The 22070-nt window shown below is 47.0% G+C and overlaps 2 protein-coding genes across 3 annotated transcripts; one reads left to right on the forward strand and one right to left on the reverse strand.

The window, feature by feature from the left end:
* Positions 1–165: 165 nt before the first annotated feature.
* On the forward strand, positions 166–18270 carry BSPRY (B-box and SPRY domain containing). Of its 2 annotated transcripts, none has more exons than XM_032478224.1 (6): positions 166–400; positions 3656–3754; positions 8704–8934; positions 10105–10130; positions 14457–14581; positions 15814–18270. In XM_032478224.1, exons 1-6 carry the CDS (start codon positions 206–208, stop codon positions 16338–16340), a joined length of 1203 nt encoding a protein of 400 aa, XP_032334115.1. In that variant the 5' UTR covers positions 166–205; the 3' UTR covers positions 16341–18270. The 2 variants fall into 2 exon arrangements, with proteins under 2 accessions (XP_032334115.1, XP_032334116.1); XM_032478225.1 differs by having other exon boundaries at positions 10108–10130.
* Positions 18271–18611: 341 nt separating this feature from the next.
* Positions 18612–21861, reverse strand: HDHD3 (haloacid dehalogenase like hydrolase domain containing 3). Its single transcript, XM_014568004.2, has 2 exons — positions 21731–21861; positions 18612–19685 (listed from the first exon to the last, which is right to left on the reverse strand). Exon 2 carries the CDS (start codon positions 19521–19523, stop codon positions 18768–18770), a length of 756 nt encoding a protein of 251 aa, XP_014423490.1. The 5' UTR covers positions 19524–19685; positions 21731–21861; the 3' UTR covers positions 18612–18767.
* Positions 21862–22070: the final 209 nt, after the last annotated feature.

Here is a 22070-nt window from a genome sequence, read left to right on the forward strand (position 1 = left end):
TAATTCAGCAAAAAAATCAAAAAGACTGCTGAAGCCGGCGCGATCCGGTCCGGGTGCGGGCGCCCATGGGGCGGCAAAAGTCCGGCGGGAGGAAGCGCAGCCGCCCGCTTGCTGCGCGCTCCGCAGGGCCCGGGGGCGGGGTCAGGGAGGCCCCGCCCAGCCGCCACCTGCGACAGGTGGAGCGCGCGGCGCCGGGCGCTCGGCCATGTCCGTGGAGAGCTTGGGGCCGGGGCCCGGGCCGGGGTCCGAGCCGGGGCCGCTCTGCCCAGAGCACGGCCAGGCTTTGAGCTGGTTCTGCTGCTCTGAGCGACGGCCCGTGTGCGCCGCCTGCGCGGGGCTGGGCGGCCGCTGCCGGGGGCACCGCATCCGCCGGGCCGAGGAGCGCGCGGAAGAGCTGCGGGTGAGCGGGTGTGGGCGCTGGCGGGCGGTGGGCTCCGGAAGAAGGGGGGCGCCGGCGGGGAGGCGCTGAGCGAGGCCCGGCGCGCACCCAGCAGCCTGGGGCCAGGAGCTCCCGGCGGCCCGTCCGGGAGTCCGGTCACTGGCTGTAGAGCGAGGCGGTTACGGGTGTGGCTTCTGGAGTCAGGCTGACCGGAGTTCGAATCCCTCCTCTGTTAGGTCCTCCCGGTGAGTCTCGTAAATCTCTGAGCCTCAGGTCCTCATTTTTAGTTTGGGGGCAATGATAGCTCGTATCTGTTAGAGTTGTGCGATGGGTCTGGCCTTGGGCAGTAAAGGGCCCCACTCTCTCCAGTTGTGCGGGACAAGGTGTACCCCAACTTCCGCGCCGTTGGAAACTGACCTCTAATAAAACCCGGTGCCTCCTTTCTCCTCAGCCCCTCGACTCAAAGCACCTCCCCTTGTCCACCCTTCAGACTTCCTGGTGAGGTGATTTCTTTTCCCTTTCAAGGTTGACCTGGAGTGTACTTCAAGCTGATTTCACTAGGGTAAGCGAAGAGGGCGGGGAGGATGTGGGGAGGTTCCTACTGGAACCCTTCACCTAGGATTTCTTTCTCCTCACTTTCAGCTTGACTTCAAGCTAGTCACTTTCTTGTCACCAACCTGCCCTAAGCTGCTGAGATTGGAGAGTCAAGTCACCGTGGGCTTCCTCCCTCTTTCCACCCTAGCTGTGGCCCCTGGGGATTTCCTTGCAATTTGATTAACCGACTTGATTCTGCCAGCCTCTCCCTGGAGTTCTGCCCATCTGTGAGGCCTGAGGGCTCTTGCTGAGGACTTGAGTACTCAGACTGGATTGTAATAAACACAGTGGACAGGGTGCAGGGGCCGAGGGTTTCAGTTATTCAGCCTCGCCTGAAAACTCCTGATTGGTCCTACCTGTCACCACTATCCACAACAGTGATGATGAGAAAAGGCTTGGACAATATAGGGTAACGAACTTGTACAATGGATAGAAACTTTGCAAATTCTCAAGCACTTAAATATCCATCATCTCATCCCATCCAGAACAGGCCTTTGAAGTGGTGGTCCAAGCTACATTTTACAGATGCGGAAACTGAGGCCTGGAACAAGGCAATCACTCCTCCAAGGTTACTAACGTTCAGAGGCTGGACCATGGCAGTCATTGACTAGGCCAGAAAAAACCACTTCTTTGCTTCAGTGGTTGGAGGGAGGAAGTGATGCTAATGGAAGTGAGAATTTAATAAAAACCTTAAAAAAAAAAAAAAGTACCATTGAAGTTGAATTTGAGTGGTAGAAAGGGTGAAGGCTGGGCCAGGATGGCAGGCCTGGTGTTTGTTTTGAAATGCACTCTGCTCAGGAAGGAGCACCTTCCCTGAACCCTCCTGAGGCCATTAGCATGTTCATCTCTTTGCCTGGAGGGAGATGAGTCTTGCCCTTTCTCCCTCCAATTTTTAGTAGAGTATGGCTTTTGTAGGCTTCCCCATCCCTCTAGCCAGCAAAGAAATTTTGCCTCTGAGCAAGATTGTTACTGAACTGGGCAAAAACAACACCAGTTCAACAACCCTCTCTTACCTTCTGAATACCTGCCCTGTAGCTTTTCAGAAGCTAGTCTCAATCCCATGGTGGGTGGTGGTCACAACTTCCTACCAGTCAACTCCATTCTTTAACTTCGTATTTTGACCGATAAAGTGTAAGACTAATTCCTAATTGTGTGAAGAAGGATTTACAAGAGCTGCCTAGAAGAGATAGCTGAGTTTCCTTTCGGCAGATGTAACTGGGGCAAAGCTGTTAGGGGAAATGGTGGGGGCGCTGCTGCTTGGAAGAACTCCAATTGTTACCTGGAGAAATGGTGTTGGCGAAGCAGGGCCCTGGCTGTATCTCCTTGGGCAAGTCAGCGTCTTCATTTCTAAAACTCTCTCCTGCTCTCACGAGAGATGCTTACAGCTTCAGGAGCTGTGAACTGCTGAACCTCTTGTGGCCAAGGAAGTGGGTGTTCATTCGTTCAACAAATATTTATTCAAGGCCTTCGATGTATAGGAACTTTCTTCTAGGAAGTAGGACATAGAGAACAAGTCAAAGCCATGGTGCTTTTGTTCCTGTGATGGAGGAGGGGAGAAATTAAAAAAAATACACAAAAAAACAGACTGATAAAATACAGTCAGAGAGTGAAAGGTGCAAGGGAGAAAAATAAAGTAAGGGAATGGAGTATGGCGATGGTCAGGTGACATCTGAATGGAGTCAGGGAGTGAGACATATATATGAGAGAGAAGACTGCTGGAGACAGAAGAAACAACAGGTGCAAGGGCACTGAGGTCAGGACAAGTTTGGTGTATTTATTGAAACAGAAAGAAGGCCAATGTGGAGAATGGTAGGAGGTGACATAGGAGAGATAGGCAGAGTCCCATCAGGTAGGGCCTTGTTGGCTACCATCTCACTGTGGGTGAATTGGAAAGCCATTGTGAGGATTTTGAGTGGGGATGTGACTTGATCTGATTTCCTTACAAAAGGTGACAGTGGCTAACTAGGGTGGGAGGGTTTCAAGAATGGAAGCCCAGTTAGGAGGCTGTCACAGCAGTTCCTGTGAGAAAGGATGGTGATGTGGGTGGAACAGCAGAAGTAGAGGTGAGCAGAAGTGGCCAGAGGAGAGAGAGAGGAAGACTCTAGAAATGCTACTGATAGGACTCACTGATAGGTTAGGTGTGGGGTTGGAGAGTAACTCCTGGGTTTGTGGTTTGGGTAATGAGACTGGTGATTGACAGCGCTGTTTAATGAATGGGGATGTTTTGGGGAAGAGCATTGTGAGAAACCATGCACCTTCTCCTCAGGTGCAGGTGTGGAGAGTCAGGGAGCTGGGTATGAAAGAAGGGTTGAGAGTGTATGTAAGAAAGTGATCTTAATGATGGACCACAGGATTTCAGGGTAAAGAGGGAGGCAAGGCCACAAAAGGGGATGATGGACAGTGAAAAGTGGTAAAACTAGTGTATTGGTGACTCCAACTAAGCTGAAGAACTGTTGGAATGGAGACTAGAGTTTGTGCTCAAGAAGGATGGGAAGTGGTGGGCAGGGTGTGGGATCCTTGAAATGAAGATTTTGGCTGTGGTATAGTTTTTGATAATGATGAGGTCTGAGATATGACCATGGGAGTGGGTGGCTGAGGTGGGGTAAAAAGAAAAAAAAACACTAGAATGGAGTGAATGGATCAACATAGATCAAGATGCCATGGGTGTCATTTGTGTTACAGAACAAGATTGTGGACCAGTGTGAGAGGCTGCAAATACAGAGTGCTACCATCACCAAGTATATGGCTGATGTCTTGCCAGGGAAGAACCAGAGAGCAGTGGTAGGTAATTCTTCCCCTTTCCCCTCTCCTTTGGGCCCCCTCCTAGGATAGGACCTCAACTTTAGGGGCTTGGACCAGTCTAGGGTCCCTTCCCAACTTCACAGACTCATTGTGCTACTAACACAGCTGGATGCCCAGAAAGGATGGTTCCACTCTCCCTGAGCTTGGTTTTACGATCTGTGCAGAGAGTATTATTCCCAGCAGACACTTGGTGCAAGACTCTGATAGAAGACTTTTTGCGGGCAAAGGATCAGGAGGGGTAGCATTTTTCTACCATCTAATTATTTTGTGCTCAACTCCAGTATGATAAAGTGAGCTATGGACTCTTTATGACAATCTTATGCAGTAGGTGGCAGTAACATCCTTGTTTACTGATGGGGAAGTGGGTCCCCTAGAGGTTAATTGACTTGTCCAAGGTCTCACAGACTCCTGCCAGAGTCAGTTCTATGGCCTGGATCTCCTGACTCCTAGGAGGTGCTCTTTCTGCTACACCTCACTGCTGATCCTTTATTCAGTTGACCCATTGCCACTGCTACATCTTTACTCTCAAGCATGCCCTTCAAGGGCGGGGGCTATGAAATTCTTTCTGCACATCGCCTCCCTCCTTCCCCAACAGTACATGGAGCAGGCTTGGCACTATTTTGGTCAAAAAATAAATGATTTTGTTTGCAAGTTAGTTGCAGTTAAACTAGCATAAGCAAAACGGGGAATTTCCTGGCCGGATACAAGAGTCGTTCAGAACCTAAAGGGGACTAGAACCAGGAAAGAGAAAGCTGCTAGAAGTCCAGGCAGCTATTCTGTGTCCATCTCTACTTCTCTTTGCATGATAATTTCTCCGTCTCTCTCACACTCAAATAAAAAGATTTCCTCATCCTTTTTATTTTCTTGTCTTAACTGCGCTGGCTAGGACCTCAGTACCTCAGTCCAATGTTGGACAGACCCTTTTGTATTAGATGCTGACTTAAGGGGACTACTTACAACATTTTGCCATTTGTTTGATTATTTAATAAATCCCTAGCCTACCACATGCCAAGCACTGCTCTTCTATGTCCTAGAGATTCCACAGTGAATAAAACGTATGAAAACTCTTGTTTTCATGATGCCTACATTCTATTTAGGGGAAAGGGATAATAACAAATAAAATATATACTATGTCAAAAGGTGATAAGCGCTATGGAGAAATATAACGCAGGAAGGGGACTGGATGTGTTGAGGATGGGGGTTGTAGTTACATATGCTGTGATTGGGAATCACCTAATTAAGAAGAATGATATTTGCATGGAGTTTAAGGGGGGACAGGGAATGGACCATATATCTGGGGAAGAGTGTTACAAAAAGGGGGAAAGGCATGTGCCAGAGCCCTGAGGTGGGAGCATACCTGGCATGTTGGAGTAGCAGCCAGGAGGCCTGTGAGGCTGAAGCAGAGTGAACAAGTGTGAAGGCAAAGGAGGTGAAGCCAGAGAGGTGAGCAGTGGGGGGAGCTGGGTAGAATCCTTGCTGACCACATAGGGGCTTTGTCTTTTATTTGGGGAAAGTGGGAATTCATTAGAAATTTTTGAGCAGAAAGATGATATGACTTAAGATTTAAAAGAAGCGCTCTATAAATCAACTATTTTAAAAAGTTCAGTAAAAAAATTAAAAATTAAAAAAAAGAAATACTCTTGCTGTGTGTTGAGAAGTGACCAAGTGACCAGAGGCAGCAAAGGTAAAATTAGGGAGACCCAATTAGAAAGCTGTTGCAGTAATCCAGATGAGAGACAGAGGGGTTTGGACCTGAGTGATGGTGGTAGGGATGGTGAGATGTGGCTGGATTCTGCATATATTTTGAAGGAACAAACAGAAGGATTTGCAGATGGATTGGATGTGGGCAATGAGAGAAAGGCAGGAGGGATCAGGATAACTTAGGTTTTTGGATTTGAGTGACTGGAAGGCTGGGGCAGCTGTTTACCAAGGTAAAGAAGGAGTGATGGTTGGTGGAGGAGGAGATTAGGAGTTTAGTTGTGGACATGTTAAGTTTGAGACGCCTATTAGACATCCCAGTGAAGATGTTGAGTAGGTGGCTGGATATGTGAGTTGGGAGAGGACTGGGCTGGAGACATAAATTTGAGATTCACCAGTGTGTGAGTGTATAATGTGAAAGCCATGGGGAAGGATGAAATCACTAAGTGAATAAGTACAGGAAAAAAGCAATATGGTCAACTTAAGTGACTGCTTCATATTCACTTGAAAAAATGTGTAGGATTTTATATACATCTATTAATTAAGCTTATTAATTGGTTCAAATCTCTACACTTACTAATTTTTTATTGCCAGATTTATTGATTACTGACAGAGGGCATTTACATTTTCATACTATGCTGTGGACTTGTTTGTTTTTCCTTATAATTCTGTCAATTATTCTTTTTATATTTTGGTCCTATCCATTAAATGTGTATATTTAGATTTGTTACATATTCTTGGTAAAACATTCCTTTTATCACTTTTTAGTGACCTGTATACCTCGGAATTCTTTTTGCCTTAAAGACTATTTTGTCCTTTATTTATTACTCTACCAACAAATGTTTTCCAGATATATCACTATCTTCCCTTTTACTTTCAACTTCTTATGTTCTTTGTTTTAGGTATGTCTTGTAACTGGATTTTGTTTCATTTAAAAAAAAAACAAACTCCAATCTGATAATCCCTGCCTTTTAACTAGGGAGTTTAATCAATTTCGCACTATTGTGATTGCTGATATACTTGGATTTATGGCTATCATTTTATGTTTTTATACAGCCTGCTTTTTTTTAATGCCTTTTTTCTTCCTTTCTGCTTTCTTTTGAGTAAATCAACCCCTTCTCCTTTTTCCATGTGCTAGCTTGAAAGTTATATATTCTATTGTCCATTTTTGGTCCCCTTAAGATTTTAACACAAATGGGAGGAGAGTATAGCTCCAGTGGTAGAGTGCATGCTAGGCATGCATAAGGTCCTGGGTTCAATCCCCAGTACTTCCATTTAAAAAAAATAAATAAATAAACCTAATTACTACCCCCCAACAAAAAACCTAAAAATAAAATAAGTATCTTTAAAAAAAAACATTTTAACACAAATAAGTGTCTAAAATGAATCAACCCAAATAAGTACCCTAAGAATGCTTCACTCAGTAACCCTCTGGCCTTACAGTCTGTTGTCCAGTATTTTAGTTAAAGTACATCTTTTAATAAATTCCCCCATTCATAGGAAATTTTCCACTTTTGATTAGAGACATCTTTATTGTGCTCTCATTTTTGTATGATGGTTTAGATGAGCATAAGATTCTGAAGTGAATCACAAGCCACACTCAGGGCAACTAGTTGAGTCCTTGGCTCTTGATTACACTGGTTTTCAGTTTCCTTTCTACTTTTGGACTGCACAGGGTTTCCTTTTCTGAGCTGCCAGCTTCACTTTTACAAGGATGCTTTGGACTATTTTCCCAGCATTTCTGTGTTTTTTTCTAGGAAAGATTGTGGTTTATTCTGGCATATCTTTGGAAAGCAAAGTTTTCTTTTTTCTCTGCTATTATTTTCTGGGAATGACTCAAGGAGATTGTTGAAATTGACTGCAGTCTTCTAGTCAGGGAGTATCTGATGCATCTTGGGTCTCTCCTTGATGCTGATCACATAGCACAACCATGGCTGCAGAAACGCACCCGTGGGTAAGGCATCGAGGTGGGATAGAGAGAGAGCAACAGCCAGTGTCATTGAACATTAACATTATGTGCCAAGCTTTGTTCTATTTACTTCATATGTATTAATTCATTTAATCATCACAATAACCTTATGAGGTTGGTAGTATTAGTATCCTCATTTGACAGATTAGAAAACTGAGGTACAGGGAAGATAAGTAATATGCTTAATGTTCCACAGATAGTAAGTGGAACAGGTAAGATTTAAACCTAGTCACTGTCTCTACAGACTATTTCCTAACCACTGTGTTATGTGGCCTCAAAAAAACATTGAAGTTGGAGTCTGAACCCCTGCGTTCACTTGGCCATTCACTCAGCCACTCTCTTCCCCATTGGGCAAATTGTGGGTCTTAGTTTCTTCTGAAAAACAGGGATAATAGTGCCCTGCACTGTACGTAGCAGGTCTTCAGGGGCAGGGAACGAGGAGCGCTGCTGGCTATCCCTGGCTTTCTGGCATGAAGGAAACTATTCTACTCTTACTTGTCTAGCAAGAGTGCAGGTGCTTCATGCAACAGATGCCTTTGGGGAGGACTGGTTACCAGATGGCACTGATGTGGGGGAATAGCGTTGGTCTGAGAATCAAGAGATCTGGGTCCTAGCCCCAGCTCTGCCACTGATTTGGCATGTGAGCACTACCAAGAGATTTTTGACTAAGTTAGAAAAAACTTTCCCATTCAGTAAATATTCAAGTACCTACTCTGTGCCAGACATTGTGCTAGATGCTAGAGGACACATGTCAACTTCATTGACTGAGAAATAACTTCAATCCTCTCATGTGGCAGAAAAGACTTCTACCATGGAAGCAGTTGGAACAGACAGATTTGGAAAGTAATGAGCTTTTTGTCCTCAGACATGGTCAAAATAGCAACTGAACTACTGTTGGTATTCAGACTTCTTAAACCTTTCTGCTCTGCAATTCTGTGATTCTCTGGCCTTGGTCTCTGGGCTTTGGGATTGCCAACTGTGAAATAGGCAGGTGATTCCAGCTAATCTCTAAACCCTGTCCAGCTCTTCCATTCTGTCATCCTGGCTCCATGAGATATGGTCTGGATGTCTGGATCTCACATTTCTTTACCCTAAAGCGGATTTGGGATGGTTCAGATGGTTTAAGCACTATTACTGCCCTTACTGTGCCCATGGCAGACATTGCTAATCAATCTCAGCACACCTTCCAGCTGATTCCAAACTCTCCTAATCTTGACTGGGGCTCTACTAGGACCCAACTTCTTATTTTATCCCTTGTCAGAGCATGGCCAGTGCAGCACGGGAACTGGTCATCCAGCGGCTGGGTCTGGTGAGGAGTCTGTGCGAGAGTGAGGAGCAGAGATTGCTGGAACAGGTGCATGATGAAGAGGAGCGGGCCCACCAGAGCATCCTGACGCAGCGAGCACACTGGGCCGAGGCGCTGCAGAAGCTCGATGCCATCCGCACCAGCCTGGTGGACATGCTTACCCATCTGGATGACTTCCAGCTGATTGTAAGTCAGGCAAGCGTGAGGACACAGCTAGTTGGCCAGACTCCCCAAAAGTCTGAAAACACGGAGAATGTTTATTGGTTGGAAGTAGGTGGAAAATGGTAATTTGGAATAGGGATGAGGCAGGGGAATAAAATTATATGGATTTTTTTTTTTTTTTTTTGCACCTGGTAACTGTTCTTTCAATAGGGAGCAAATATTTGCTGAGTCCCTACTGTATGCTAAGCATTGTGCTATGAGGTGGAGTTATAGACTACAGCTGTCAGCCACTCACAGCCTTATGGAAGAGATGAATATAAACTGATAATTAGGATATGGAGGGATATGTGCTGTGGCAGAGGACATTCCTGGGAGCTGGGGTCCCTGCAGTCTAGACCTGAGGGGTGTGGTAGTCCGGGAAGGCTTCCTGAATGAAGTGACTTAGAAACTGATGCCTGAAAGGCAAGAGTGACAGCTATGTTAAAGGAAGTGCGGAGGTGTGCTGGGGGGGATGGAGAGAGTCAGAAGCTCACAGAGAGAACACCGCACTGACAAGGGGTCAAATACAAATACAGAGCTCACCCTCAATCCTACCACCCGGAAAGTACCATGATCAATGTTTTGGTACATATCCTTTCAAAGTATTTTATAGAGATATGCGGATACGTGCAGTTTTAAGGTGACAATTTTAAGGTACACTGGACAGTTTTAAGGTACTATCTGAGGAGATAACGCCAAGCAGACAAATGAGAACATGGAACAACCGAGCTGTCCCACTGCAGCTCAAGTGGGGCGGTTTCCATGGCTGTCCCAGACTGTGTTCATTTCATCAGACAGCCTCCATGTACTGAGCACATTCTGTCCCAAACCCTGGGGCAGTCACAGCAGAAGATTCAGAAAGAGTCCCAGCTGTCAAGCACCTGACAGTCCTGGTGAGGGATGAGATGCTGGGTAAATATGTGGTTGTCCTGAAGTGTAGTTGAGGGAAAGCCAGGACCCCGTGGAACACGGGATGGAGGGATTCATTCGTGTGTGTGGTGGAGGAGGTATGGGAAGAAGGACCCATACAGCTTTGTGCTGGGTAGAAGTTTTTATTCTAGAGTCTCTGTCCACATGGAAACTTTCATTCATGTTAATTATATTTAAGTCTTGACTGTCTGGAGCCCAGCCTGACTCTGTTTTCTTTCCTCACAGCAGAAGGAGCTGGAGATTTTTGAGCGGTAAGTGTGGCCCCCGGTGTTTGCTTGGCCAGTCACGGGAAGCATGGCCTCAGGCCTCTCTACCTAGTCCATTGCCGACAGGCTCTGCCACTCCTGGGAGGAAACTCGGGGGAGGCAGCTGAGTGGCTTCCCTGGAGCCAGGCTTGACGGACAGGGGTCTTCCTGCCCCTAACTTGGAGAGCTGCTTTAGATCCATGTGGAAAGGCAATGAAATAAATAATTATGGTCAGAGGCTTACCACAGGCTTTCTTAAACATTATTCTGTTAAAAAATATACAGTCACCCATTGGAGGGTTTTACCACCCCTATCTACAGATGAGAATGCTGAGGCTCAGAGTGGGGCAGGGGCTTGACTAAGACCCACACCTGATACCTGACCCAGTACTGTCTTCTCTGCCTCACTTCCCCTTTCTCTGATGAAAAAACCTTTGAAATCTAAGTCTACATTACCACTCAAAACTTCATTTTACTTATGCAATAATAAAAGAATTTCACCAGGCCTTACCTGGGTTCTGAAAGGTTCTGAAAGATTCTGAGACCCAAAAACCTGAGAAAGCAGCCAAGAAGATGTAACTTTCCAGGCAAAGAGATTAAATTCTTACACTGTCTGTGTGAGATTTCTGAGCTGCCTTTGGGGACCACAGCCCTTTCTTCTTATCATTAATTTAAGTTTAATGACAATACATGTGCACAAGAGAGAGAAAATTTTCACCAATATAAAACCACTTGAAATTAACAGTGTCTCCATCACCTCTTCCCAGCCCTGTTCCCTAGAAGTGATCAGTTTTTAGATATGTGTCTTGTGGACTTTCCTATGTTTAGTCAGAGGAGAGTATGTAGCACCTTTTTTTTTTTTTGCCTCTTAAAAATTTTTTTTAAACACAGATTGCTTTATACTTATTTTATGACTTATCAGGCTGTCTATCTTTGAATCTTTTCATGTCAGTTCATGTAGATTTGCCTCACTTTTTGGAAAGTATGTGAGGTATTCCACAGTGTGGGTGTACCCAAATTTAGTTTACTGTCTCCTTTTAGTGCATGCTTGGCTTGCTTCTACTTTTCCCCCTTACAGTCTTTCTGTACTTCTGCTGGACTTCTCTTTCTCTGTTATCTTCATCATCTTCCTCTAATACAGTCTGATCTCAATATCAAGCTGATCTGGTTTTTGAAAACAATTTTATCTTTATTTTTTGTTCTGAAAAATTTAAACTTAAAGAAAATTTGCCAAAACGTTATAATGAACTTTACCTAGCAATAGTCATTGAAAACATTTGGTCACGTTTGCTGTCTGTCTTTCTTGTCTGTGTCTTTCTTCTTGTCTTTCTGTCTGTCTATCTATCTATATCTATCTAACCATCCATCTAGTATAGGTATATAAAGCTTATTTTTTTCTGACCTATTTGAGAATAAGTTTCAGAAAGCATGACATATTATTCCTAAATACTTCAGCATGGATCTCCTAAGAAAAGATATTCTCTTACATTAATACAGTATAATTATTAAATTCAGGAGCTCAAATGTTGATATAATACTATTATATAACATATAGATATAGTCCATATTCAAATGTTGCCAGTTATGACAAAAATGTTCTACACAATGTTGAGATTTTTTTTTTAACCTGATGCATCTGGCCTCTTTTAATCTGTAATTGTTCCTTAGCCTTCTTTTTTTTTTTTTTTGCCTAAACACCTTTAAAGAGTCTAGGACAGTTTTATAGAACATTCCTCAATATAAGTTTATCTAATGATACCTCATGATTAGATTCAGGTTATGTATTTCTGGCAGGAACATCTCATAAGTGATGTGTCCTCAGTCTGTCACACCAGGGGGCACATGATGTCATTCTGTTTCATTATGAGGGATATTAATTTTTTAAATTAAAGTATAATTGACATACAGTATTATATTAGTTTGCTTGTTTATTCACTTGCTTAGTATCAATACAGACTCATTGATTTTTTTTTTTTGACTCATGGGTTCTTATTTTATTCAATGCATTATAATCTGTTACTACTATTAATTTTGATCTTCAAATCATCCCAGATTTGAAGATCCCTTTAAGCGGGATCCTGTGTCCTTTTGACAGCTCCTCATCATTCTTTGAGCACTTTCTTGCTGTCCGGCACAAGAAGATACTTCAGGCCCAACTTGTTTGTTTCCTGCGTCAGCCCTGGAATCAGCTATTTCTCCAGGGAATCTTGGTTCCAGTTAGTGGGGAATAGTATTTAAAAACCAAGATTTGGGCATTAGGTGTGTTAATTGCTACTGATGTGTCGTGGCTTCCAGGCCTTCCCAGTGGACAGCAGACAGAGCTAGGAGTGCGTGTGCACGTAGCGTATTTATTCATGAGTTTGTATCACAACTTCTGAGTCCAGTCAGACATCACAGGGCTTTTCCTCTGCCTTCCCCCATTCTTTATTTATGTCATTCTCCTTTCGCAGTGCAAACCCAACAACAGCAATATATTTATTCATTTGTTCATTCCTACGATCTGTGCAAAGTTGCTTGACAGTTGCTAAAGTTTTGTTTGTAGTTCTCTGTGCCTTTAGACTGAGGGTGCCTATTCTCAAAGCACAGTTGGCCCTCGGTTGCCATGGGTTCCGCATTCACGGATTCAACCAACCATGGATTTGAATGTTTTAGGATCTGCACTTGGGGAACCTTGGATACAGGGAGCTGACTGTAAGGGATTTTAGTATCCATGGGGGTCCTAGAACCAATCCCCACCAGGATAGAGAAGGATGACTATACTGTTTTCAAAACCTGTCAGGCGCCTTCTAGCTGGGAACTCACTTGTCTGATAAATGCCTTTGTTGGCCCCAAGGTTGCCTCCACGTCCATGGCTGAGCTCAGCCCTGGCCTGGCTCGGCAGCAGGTCCCACTGCACATCCTGGGACTTCTGGTCCCAGCCACCGCCCTGCTGTGTCCCAGCCCCAGTTCACTCCCACTCCTTTGAGGCCACAGGTTTTCCCTTCTGTACCCTGAGGTAGCTGGACCATCTGATGATGACTTAGCACTGCTGACACTGGCTCTTTTTTCCTCCTCACCTGATAGCTGGAGCTCCTCCAGTGCCAGCCTTGGTGCTTTGAGAAGATGGCAACAGACCCTCTCTTGTCCTGAGTACAAAGAGCCTTTGTAACCAGAGCCTGCTCTCAGCTTTTCCAGGGCCCTGTTCACCTCATTCCTCCCAAGCCAGGCCAGTCAATGACAGTCTTAAAAACAGCTTGCATCCATGAGGGGAGACATGCCCCACCCTCTCTCTCCCCACCTTCGTTTATGGACAGAGCCATGAGATTTGGGGAAGAGAGTGTGTATTTTCAGAACTGCTGCCTAAACTCAAAGCCATCTTCAGGATTAAAGGCGGTAAGAAGATTCTTTCTCAGAAGCCAGTTCAGAGGTCTGCAGAGCTCTGTGACAGAGCCTCACTTTGCCCTACACCCCTTCAGATTTCACTTCAGGTCAAGGGAAAGATTATGTTGAATGGTGCCTGGACTCTAGCCTGGGTTTGTTCTGTTTTCTCATGAAGGCAAGACTTGAATCTAACTCCTGTAGTTAGCTCAGTGCTTTCTCTGAATCTCTCTTCTTTCCTGACAAATGGGATAACAACTACCTCCCAGGTTACAGCAAAGATCACATGAGATTCTATATAGAAAACAGCAAACCCGAAGTCTGGCTGCCTAAAAACTGGCAGTACTCCCCTCCTGGGCATCTCATGTTCCCAAATTCCTTCGAACAAAAGCCAGTCCCCTCTGCGAGCTGAAGAGAGGTAGTTATTGGGAGCAAAGCACTGTGACTACTTTATGGCTGGAGTGATAACTGGTAGTTCTTTCCTGCACGATCTTTCAGCAGTGTTTGCATTATAAGCGCAGAGGAGTGGCTGTGCCTTCTGACCACACCAAGAGGCTTTGCTGCAATAGGTCTTAGAGGGAGGCGGAATTTTCTCCATGCAGGTTGGTGGATTGGAAAGACTTCAGTACAAGAGGCTCAGGTCCTAGTCCCAGCTCTGCTACTAACCTACTGAGACACACTGGTGAATTGCTTCCCCCACAGAACACACTCCAAGTTCTAACACTGGCACCAAGTACTTACCTCCCTGTAAATCATCTGCCTTGCTGGCTCCAGGGCACAGAGGGAATGCCCACCTTTCCTTGTGGCTCCAGCCCCTTTTCAGGGCTCCTTCATGAGGCCTGGCTGCCATTCTTGGTGTCACCCTCACGGGAAGAGGATTTTACTTCTGTCCCCATCCCATCACCCTGTATTGATCCAGATATATTTCCAGAACCTTCCTAAATCTCTGCTTTTGCTTTTTCCTTCTTGCTAAAGGACCGAGGAAGCAGAAGGCATTTTGGATCCCCAGGAGTCAGAAAAGTTAAACTTTGATGAGAAGTGCACTCGGAGCCCACTACTGACCCAACTCTGGGCGACAGCTGTTCTCGGGACCCTCTCAGGTTAGGAGCTGCTAGAGCCTGGTACCAGTTGGAGCAAGTGGGCTTCTGTCTGTCTGGGGTTTGCTGCTGGGTCACAGTGGGGACCAGTGCATCTGGGATGGTGGCTTAAGCAACCAGAGATGCTAGATGCAGGCTTGTCAGTAGAGCCCAGGTTCTGGACAGGCCTGGGGCAGCTGGGCCAGGTCCTTCCTGTTTGCAAACCACCCTGCTCCGTGGTTAGGTCTGTGAAAAATCTTGTTCCTATAAATCACATCCTCCTTTTGTCCTGCCCTAGTGCAATAGCTCAGTATGATTTCTTGGAAACCTAGTTTCTCTTTAAGAAGATATAATTGATGGACAACTGGAGAGCATCTGGAGCAAGAATTAAGCTGCCTGGATTTGCCTCACTTACTCACTGAACAAACATTGACTCAGCCTGACTGTGGGCCTGGCCTTGTGCTGCATGCTAGGGCTGCAGAGGTGGAAGTGACATGGTCTCCTGCCTCCAGGAATTCCCACGTAGTCTGAGGCTTCCCCCAAGCTAGATGGACGCTTCCACACTCCCACTTGTGGTATTTGCACAAGTTACAGGAATGTTAGGTTAATGGATTGAATTCTTTCTCAATTTTATCCCTCCCTCCCTGCACATTATCCTTAAAATGTTAGTACAAGCTGTAGCTTGTCTTCTCTAGATTCTAGTCTCCAGCAGTGCCTGATGTGCCAGCAGTCCCTTTTAGTTACTTGCTGGAATCTGCATATCTGATGCTTCTAAGCTTCCAGGGACCATGTCACTAGGACAAGTCTGATCTGGAAACTGAAGATAATGCCCAACTAGAATGCAGTATGATCAGTGCTAGATGCTAGATGTAGGAACAAAATGCTGGGTCTTCATTTTGTCCCTGCCACCAACATGGATTGTAACTTTGGGCAACTTACTTCTTGTCTCTGGGCCTTATTTCTGTGAGAGTTTATAGATGAGGGTCTTGGACTAATAAGTAACTCCTGTTGTTATGGCCACAATTTATTGAGCACCTATTAACGCTAGGCACTTTATATGTATCATCTCATTAGATCCTCACATCCACCCTGTGATAAGTCCTATTTTGATCCCCATTTTACAGATGAGGAATCTGAGGCTCAGGGAGAGTGAATGGCTTGTCTGCCAGTGAGTGGTGAGGAAGCCCTTTGCTCTGTGACAGGACCAGGTCAGGGCTAAGGGTGGGCCTTGGGTAACTGAGAATTCTTTCTGGCAGGCACGGAGGATGTGCGTATTGATGAGAGGACTGTCAGCCCCTTCCTGCAATTGTCAGATGATCGAAGGACCCTGACCTTCAATGCCAAGAAGTCCAAGGCCTGTACAGATGGCCCGGAGCGCTTTGACCACTGGCCCAATGCCCTAGCCACCACTTCCTTCCAGGCTGGGCTGCACGCCTGGGTGGTGAACGTCCAGAACAGTTGTGCCTATAAGGTGGGTGTGGCCTTAGGCCAGCTGCCCCGCAAGGGTTCAGGCAATGACTCTCGTCTGGGCTACAATGCCTTCTCCTGGGTCTTCTCCCGCTACGACCAGGAATTCCGTTTCTCACACGGTGGGCAGCACGAGCCCCTGGGGCTGCTGCGTTGCCCAGCTCAGCTGGGGGTGCTGCTGGACTTGCAGGCACAGGAGCTGCTATTCTACGAGCCGGCCTCAGGCACGGTGCTCCACACCCACCACGCATCCTTCCCTGGACCCCTCTTCCCAGTCTTTGCTGTGGCTGACCAGACCATTTCCATCGTCCGCTGACCTTTGGCCATGGAGAGGCCAGGTCTGCCTCCCCACCACCTTTTCAGGCCATGTTTCTACCCAGTGTCCCTTCCTCAAATGTTGCCTGTGCCTAATGGGCAGTTTTAGGAGGGGTTCTACGTACAATGGTTAAATGCTGGGTATCTGTGAGGAACCTGCTACATCCCCGGCCTTGGTCTCCAGAATCCACCATGCATCTGCCCCTTTGAGGGTCTTGTTCACCTCTTTAACTCTGGCATCCAGCATGGTGACTGGTGCATAGTGAGTATGCAATAAACATTTGGCAAGCGAGCGGATGGTTGGATGGATGGATGGATGGACGGGTGGGTGGACAGGTCACTGAGTGCATGTGATGGATTCTTCTGGAGAATCACCACCCCCAGTATAAGCCGTTCTCTGGCAGAAAAGCCTGTGACTGAAGCTCTTTCGTCCCCTTAATTCAGTGCCTCTCAATCCTTTTCATGACATGGCACATAGAGAAACTATTTTTCTAACACACAAAACAATCTGGAAGGGATTTAGAACTCCTGCCAGGCTGCTGCTGGCCAGAGGACTGTGGCCTGGTGGGGGCTCTATCCTTCCCCAGGTCCTGCCTGTCTACTCAGAAGGCTCAGGGGATCCTGTCTCCAGGTAACCTGTCTGCAACACACCCACCGGCCACGCAGCCTCCAGCCCGTGACCGCCTGTAGAAAAAGGGACAAATCTTCCCCCAACTGCAGCTGAGTGCCCCCACCTAAGCCTTCTCTTACATAATATGGAGACCCGGGGTGAGGTCTTCAAACCAGAAAGAGCTGAGGGAGTAAGAGGGCCAGCCTTAGGGAACATGTACTTTATTAAAGTTTTTAAAAGATTTCTTTCATGTTCTTTGTTGGTAATTGGAAAAAGCCCCCACGTGCCAGCTCAGAGCTTAGCGGTGCATTTGCTGGGAAATTGATGCCTTCTTCGTCCTCATCCATATTCCCAGATATAAGCAGGAGGCAGCTCAGCATACATAGCTGAAAGAGCCTGAGACAGGGTTCGGTGCCCTGCGTAGCTGGGTCCAAGGGCAAGTTCCTTACTGTTCTCTGAGGAGGCCACGTTAAAACAGGGGTCCTCCTATTTTTGTTTCATCTGGGAACACAGTTCATAGGCAATCTTACCTACAGGGCTCCTAGGCTCAGAGATGGGGGCCAGAGCCCTCCCCACCCTTAAGTTTGCTCAATAATTTACTTGAAACAGTGGGTGGATCAAATCAACTTGTTTGGTAGACATGACTTCTGAGGCCCTTGCAGCTCTTGAGACCACAGCTCATGATCCATGTCCTCACTGCCTGACACTTGGGAATTAATTCTGAATCACCTGGCCTTGGCACCAAGCCCAAGGAAGACAGACCTGCAAGAGGTATGGCCAAGTCTGAAAAGAGCTTCAGTCCACAGTTCACGGGCCCACTGCCCAGAATGCCCCTCTTACCCCTTTGCCCACTTACATTCCACCCCCAGTTCAGGGTCCCTCCAGAGCCCTCCCTGTGCTTCCCCACCTCCATGCTATATCCCTACGAGTAGGGTGCCCTTCAGGCTGCCCCCTAGGACACCTTCCCTGTTCTCCCTGAATCTCCACTGCATTGTCTCACGTGGCACAGATCCCTTTCTACTTGCAACCTAGCAGTCAAGCTGATGGGCTTTGGAGTCAGAGACATGCCTACACGGGAACCCCAGCTCCAGCAGGTACTTGCAGTGACCTCAGGCGGGCTACTTAACCCATGAATCCGTTTCCTTGCTTGTAAGGTGGAAGTCACACGACTTGGGCCCACTTGGTAGCTCTGAAGGTTATATATGCATATAAAGGAGGCCTTAGCAGAGTACCTGCCACACGGCAGGTATACATCAAGTTTCTTCTCATGACTATAATTAGGGTGTTCTTTGTCTAAATATTTCCCTTCAGACTACGTGTCCTAGAGGACAGTGTCCCCACAGTTCAGTTTAGCTCTGGGTGTTCAAATTAAGCTCCTCTGACCTCAGGCTTCCCAGGGGGAGAGTTGCAAAGGCTTTGGGGCCTGAATGAGGGGCCCCAGGACCTCTGCTTCAACCCTAGCTGTTTCTCATTTTGCTGGTTTTGCATGTTGGGGTTCCACATAAGCTCTCCTAGGACAAAAGACCCTGCTATTAAAACAAAGTTTGAAAACTGCTAGTTTTGAAGCCAGTTGGGCTCTCATGAATCTTGGGGGAGGTGAGGAGGACTCATGATGGAAAAGGGACACAGGTGTGATGAATGAAACATCTCAGAGACCAGGAGCTGGTTAGTGGGGCGGGACTGAAAGCCCCGCATTCACTGCTTTATAGTCAGAATGCGATATGGAGGCTTCAGGGAGAGGGGCAAAGGCCAGATCTTGAGAAGGAAGGGGCTCCTGCTTCCAATGATTGTTGGGACCAGTCACTTCCCCTACCAGACTCAAAGCTGTGGGGGTGAGCTCTCTAGGTGGTCAAGGGCAGGCAGGAGATGGGGTAGTGAGGGAAGAATGTGTTCTTGGGGTATAGAATCCTTGACCTCAGGGTCCAAAGGCTCCGGGCCAGCCACCAGGAAGCTGTGCATGCCTATAGCACGTGCTCCCTTGTAATCAAGTGGGTAACTATCTCCAACATGGGCTGCTGCCGCCGGTTCCACCTGAGCAAGGCGCAAGGCCTCACGGAAAATGCGGGGGTCTGGCTTGGGCCAGCCAGCAGCCTCAGAGGTCAGCACAAATTCAAAGTGTTCCCGCAGGCCAAGACCCACTAGGATGCCCTCCAGCCGTCGGTCAAAGTTGGAGACCACTGCCAGCCTCAGACCCCGTTTTTGGCACTCCCTCAAGGTGGCCTCAGCCCCCTGCAACACCTGCCAGGTGCAGGGGTTGCTGAAGTCTTTGTACAGCTGGTCAGCGATGGGGGCCACAGCCCGGGCATCCTGAACACCGGCGCGGTGGAAGGTCTGCAAGACCACATCCAGCCACCACTGGCGGGAGGTGAGGCCATGGCTCAGGCCATAGTTGGGGAAACTGAGGCTCTGAGCCCTGTACACCTGCCAAAAGGCTTGTTCCAGGGCTGCGGCCTCTACCTCCAGCCCGTGGGCCCGGGCCTTGGTGGCATACTCCTCCCCCATGGGTTGGTGGGGCCGAAGCAGTGTGTCCTTCACGTCCCACGTCAGCAGTCGTAACTGTAGCCGGCGTGCCATGGGTCTGCAGGAGGGGGTAGTTCACCCCAGGTCTGCCTCAGATCCCAGGAGCCGAGGGGAGACTGAGCTGGACAAGACCACCCACAACCTGATGGTGTTCTCTTTCCAGGCTATGTGGGTCAGATCTGCTGGCACTTGGGTAATGTCTTCACAGCAGAGATCCTAGAATGAGACGGCAGATAAGGTGGAAGTTCAGGCCTTACAATCAGAGACAGACTGGGTTCAAATTTTTTTTTAATTGAAGTATAGTTGATTTACAATGTGTTAGTTTCTGGTGTATAGCATAGTGATTCAGTTATACATATATATTCCTTTTCATTATAGGTTATTACAAGATATTGAATATAGTTCCCTGTGCTATATAGTAGGAACTTGCTGTTTATCTATTTTGTATATATAGTAGTTTGTATCTGTTAATCTCAGACTCCTGATTTATCTCCCTCCACATCTCTTTCCCCTTTGGTAACCATACATTTGTTTTCTATGTCTGTGAGTCTGTTTCTGTTTTATAAGTTCATTTGTATCATATTTTAGATTCCACACATAAGTGATATCATATGATATTTGTCTTTCTCTTTCTAACTTACTTTACCTAGTATGATCATCTCTAGGTCCATCCATGTTGCTGCAAATGGCGTTACTTCATTCTTTTACCCTCTTTCCCCTTTGGTAACCGTAAGTTTGTTTTCTATGTCTGTGAGTCTGTTTCTGTTGGTAAATAAGTTCATTGTGTCATTTTTTAAGAATCCACATGTAAGTGATGTATTTATCTTTCTCTGACTTACTTCACTTAGTATGATAATCTGCATTCAAATTCTGATGCTGCCAACTTACTGTATGACCCTCTAAGTGTCACTATCTGAAGCCCTGTCTCCTTATTTGTAAGAAGAGCACAATGACCCAACCTCACAAGATTGCTGGAATAAATGAAATTATCTGTTCATTCTACCTATTATGTGCCAGGTGCTGGGAAAGGGACAGATTTCTATCCCTCAAGGCATTTACAGGCATTAAAGAAGAGAGGATTCAGATATTTGAAAAGAAATACAATAATACTTAAGCATAATGAAGGCAGCATGGACCATGAGGATACAAATCCAGAAACCCAATCTAGTCTTTGTTGTTGGAGACACTTCCTAAGCAACTGAAGTTTCAGTGGAGAGCTGAAGAATGACTGACTATTCAGGAAATGGAGGTGGTTAAATGTTCCTGACACTGGAAACAGTAAGTGCAAAGGTCCTCAGGCAGGGCAAGGAGTCTGGTGCTTTAGGTAGACAGGGACCAGCTCAGACAGGGCCTTGTAGGTCAAGGTAAGGAAACAATTACTACTACTGCTATTACTATTGTTAGGAATGCCAAAGACAGAAGAGTCTTTGCAGACCATCTGACCAACTGCCTGGCTGTTCAACTGGGAAGACTGAACCAGGGAGGGGCAGATACTTGCCTAAAGTCACAGCAAGTCAGTGGCACAGCCAGGACTAGAACCCAAACCTCCAGTATTAGACATATTTGGATTTTTAAAAACTGATTTTGGTGAACCTGTACAGCACAGGATAAAAGGCAGGACAGAGCCTGGCTGTGCTTGTTTTAAATCCTCTCTGAGCTCCAGATGATTTGCCTGCCTGGGTGGAGAGCCAGTGAAAGGATTACTGACTCAGTGCACAGAAAACAAGTTCCTCAGACTAATGTCTAGAGATTGGAGGCTGCTTTTTGCTCCCAGACAGAGCTGATTGCAGAAATCCAACTTGTTCAGCTGAAACCTGAGGGGCCAGAGTTCAGAGTGCAGCCAGGTTGTTGCTGAGGGACGGACTTGGCTGGTAAATCAAGGGACAAGTCTTAAAGGAAGTTTGTCAAGGAAATGAATTTAAGACAATCTGAAACTTAGGGAGACCTTATCCAAAGGCCCTCTCACTTTGCAGGTGGTAGACGGAGGACAGTGAGGGGCGGGAATTCGCCCCGAGTCAAGCAGGGAGCCACTGGCAGAGCTAAGACTAGAACAAAGTTGCTCTGGCTCCCGATCCACAGCGTTTTCCATTTCTGGACGCTGGAGTTGGGGACTCTGGCTGCAGGCCTGAATTGCTCACCCTCTCTCCCCACCTCCAGGGCTCGGTGGCGGCAAAGTCTAGGTAACCCGCGGCTCGAGCGACATCTCAACCGCTGCCGCATCTCAAACCCTGCGGCGCCAGTCCTCGGGGCCCACGACCTACCTGCCTCGTGGGGGAAAGCCGGTCAAGAAGGAAGCCGTAGCCTCATGTCCGCTTGGGAGACGGCGCACATGCTCAGCGGCACCCTTATACTCCGGGATCCCAGCCCTCCGACCGCCCCCCGCCCCGCCCCGCCCGCCCCTCGCCCCGCCTCGCTCCGCCCCCTCTTCCTCCCCTCCGCTCTTTCCCTCCGCACCGTCGCCTCCTTCCACTCGGCGCTCTTGTTACCCGTCCTCACGCACTCCTCTGTCCTTCCTGTCCCTTCTGTGACCCTCTGCCCCTTCGTAAGACTCCACAGCTCTCAGTTCCCAGTCCCGTATCCTTCCGTCCTCTACCTTGCGTC

The sequence above is a fragment of the Camelus ferus genome, chromosome 4 (genome assembly GCF_009834535.1).
Source record: "Camelus ferus isolate YT-003-E chromosome 4, BCGSAC_Cfer_1.0, whole genome shotgun sequence".
NCBI classification, from domain to species: Eukaryota; Metazoa; Chordata; class Mammalia; order Artiodactyla; family Camelidae; genus Camelus; species Camelus ferus.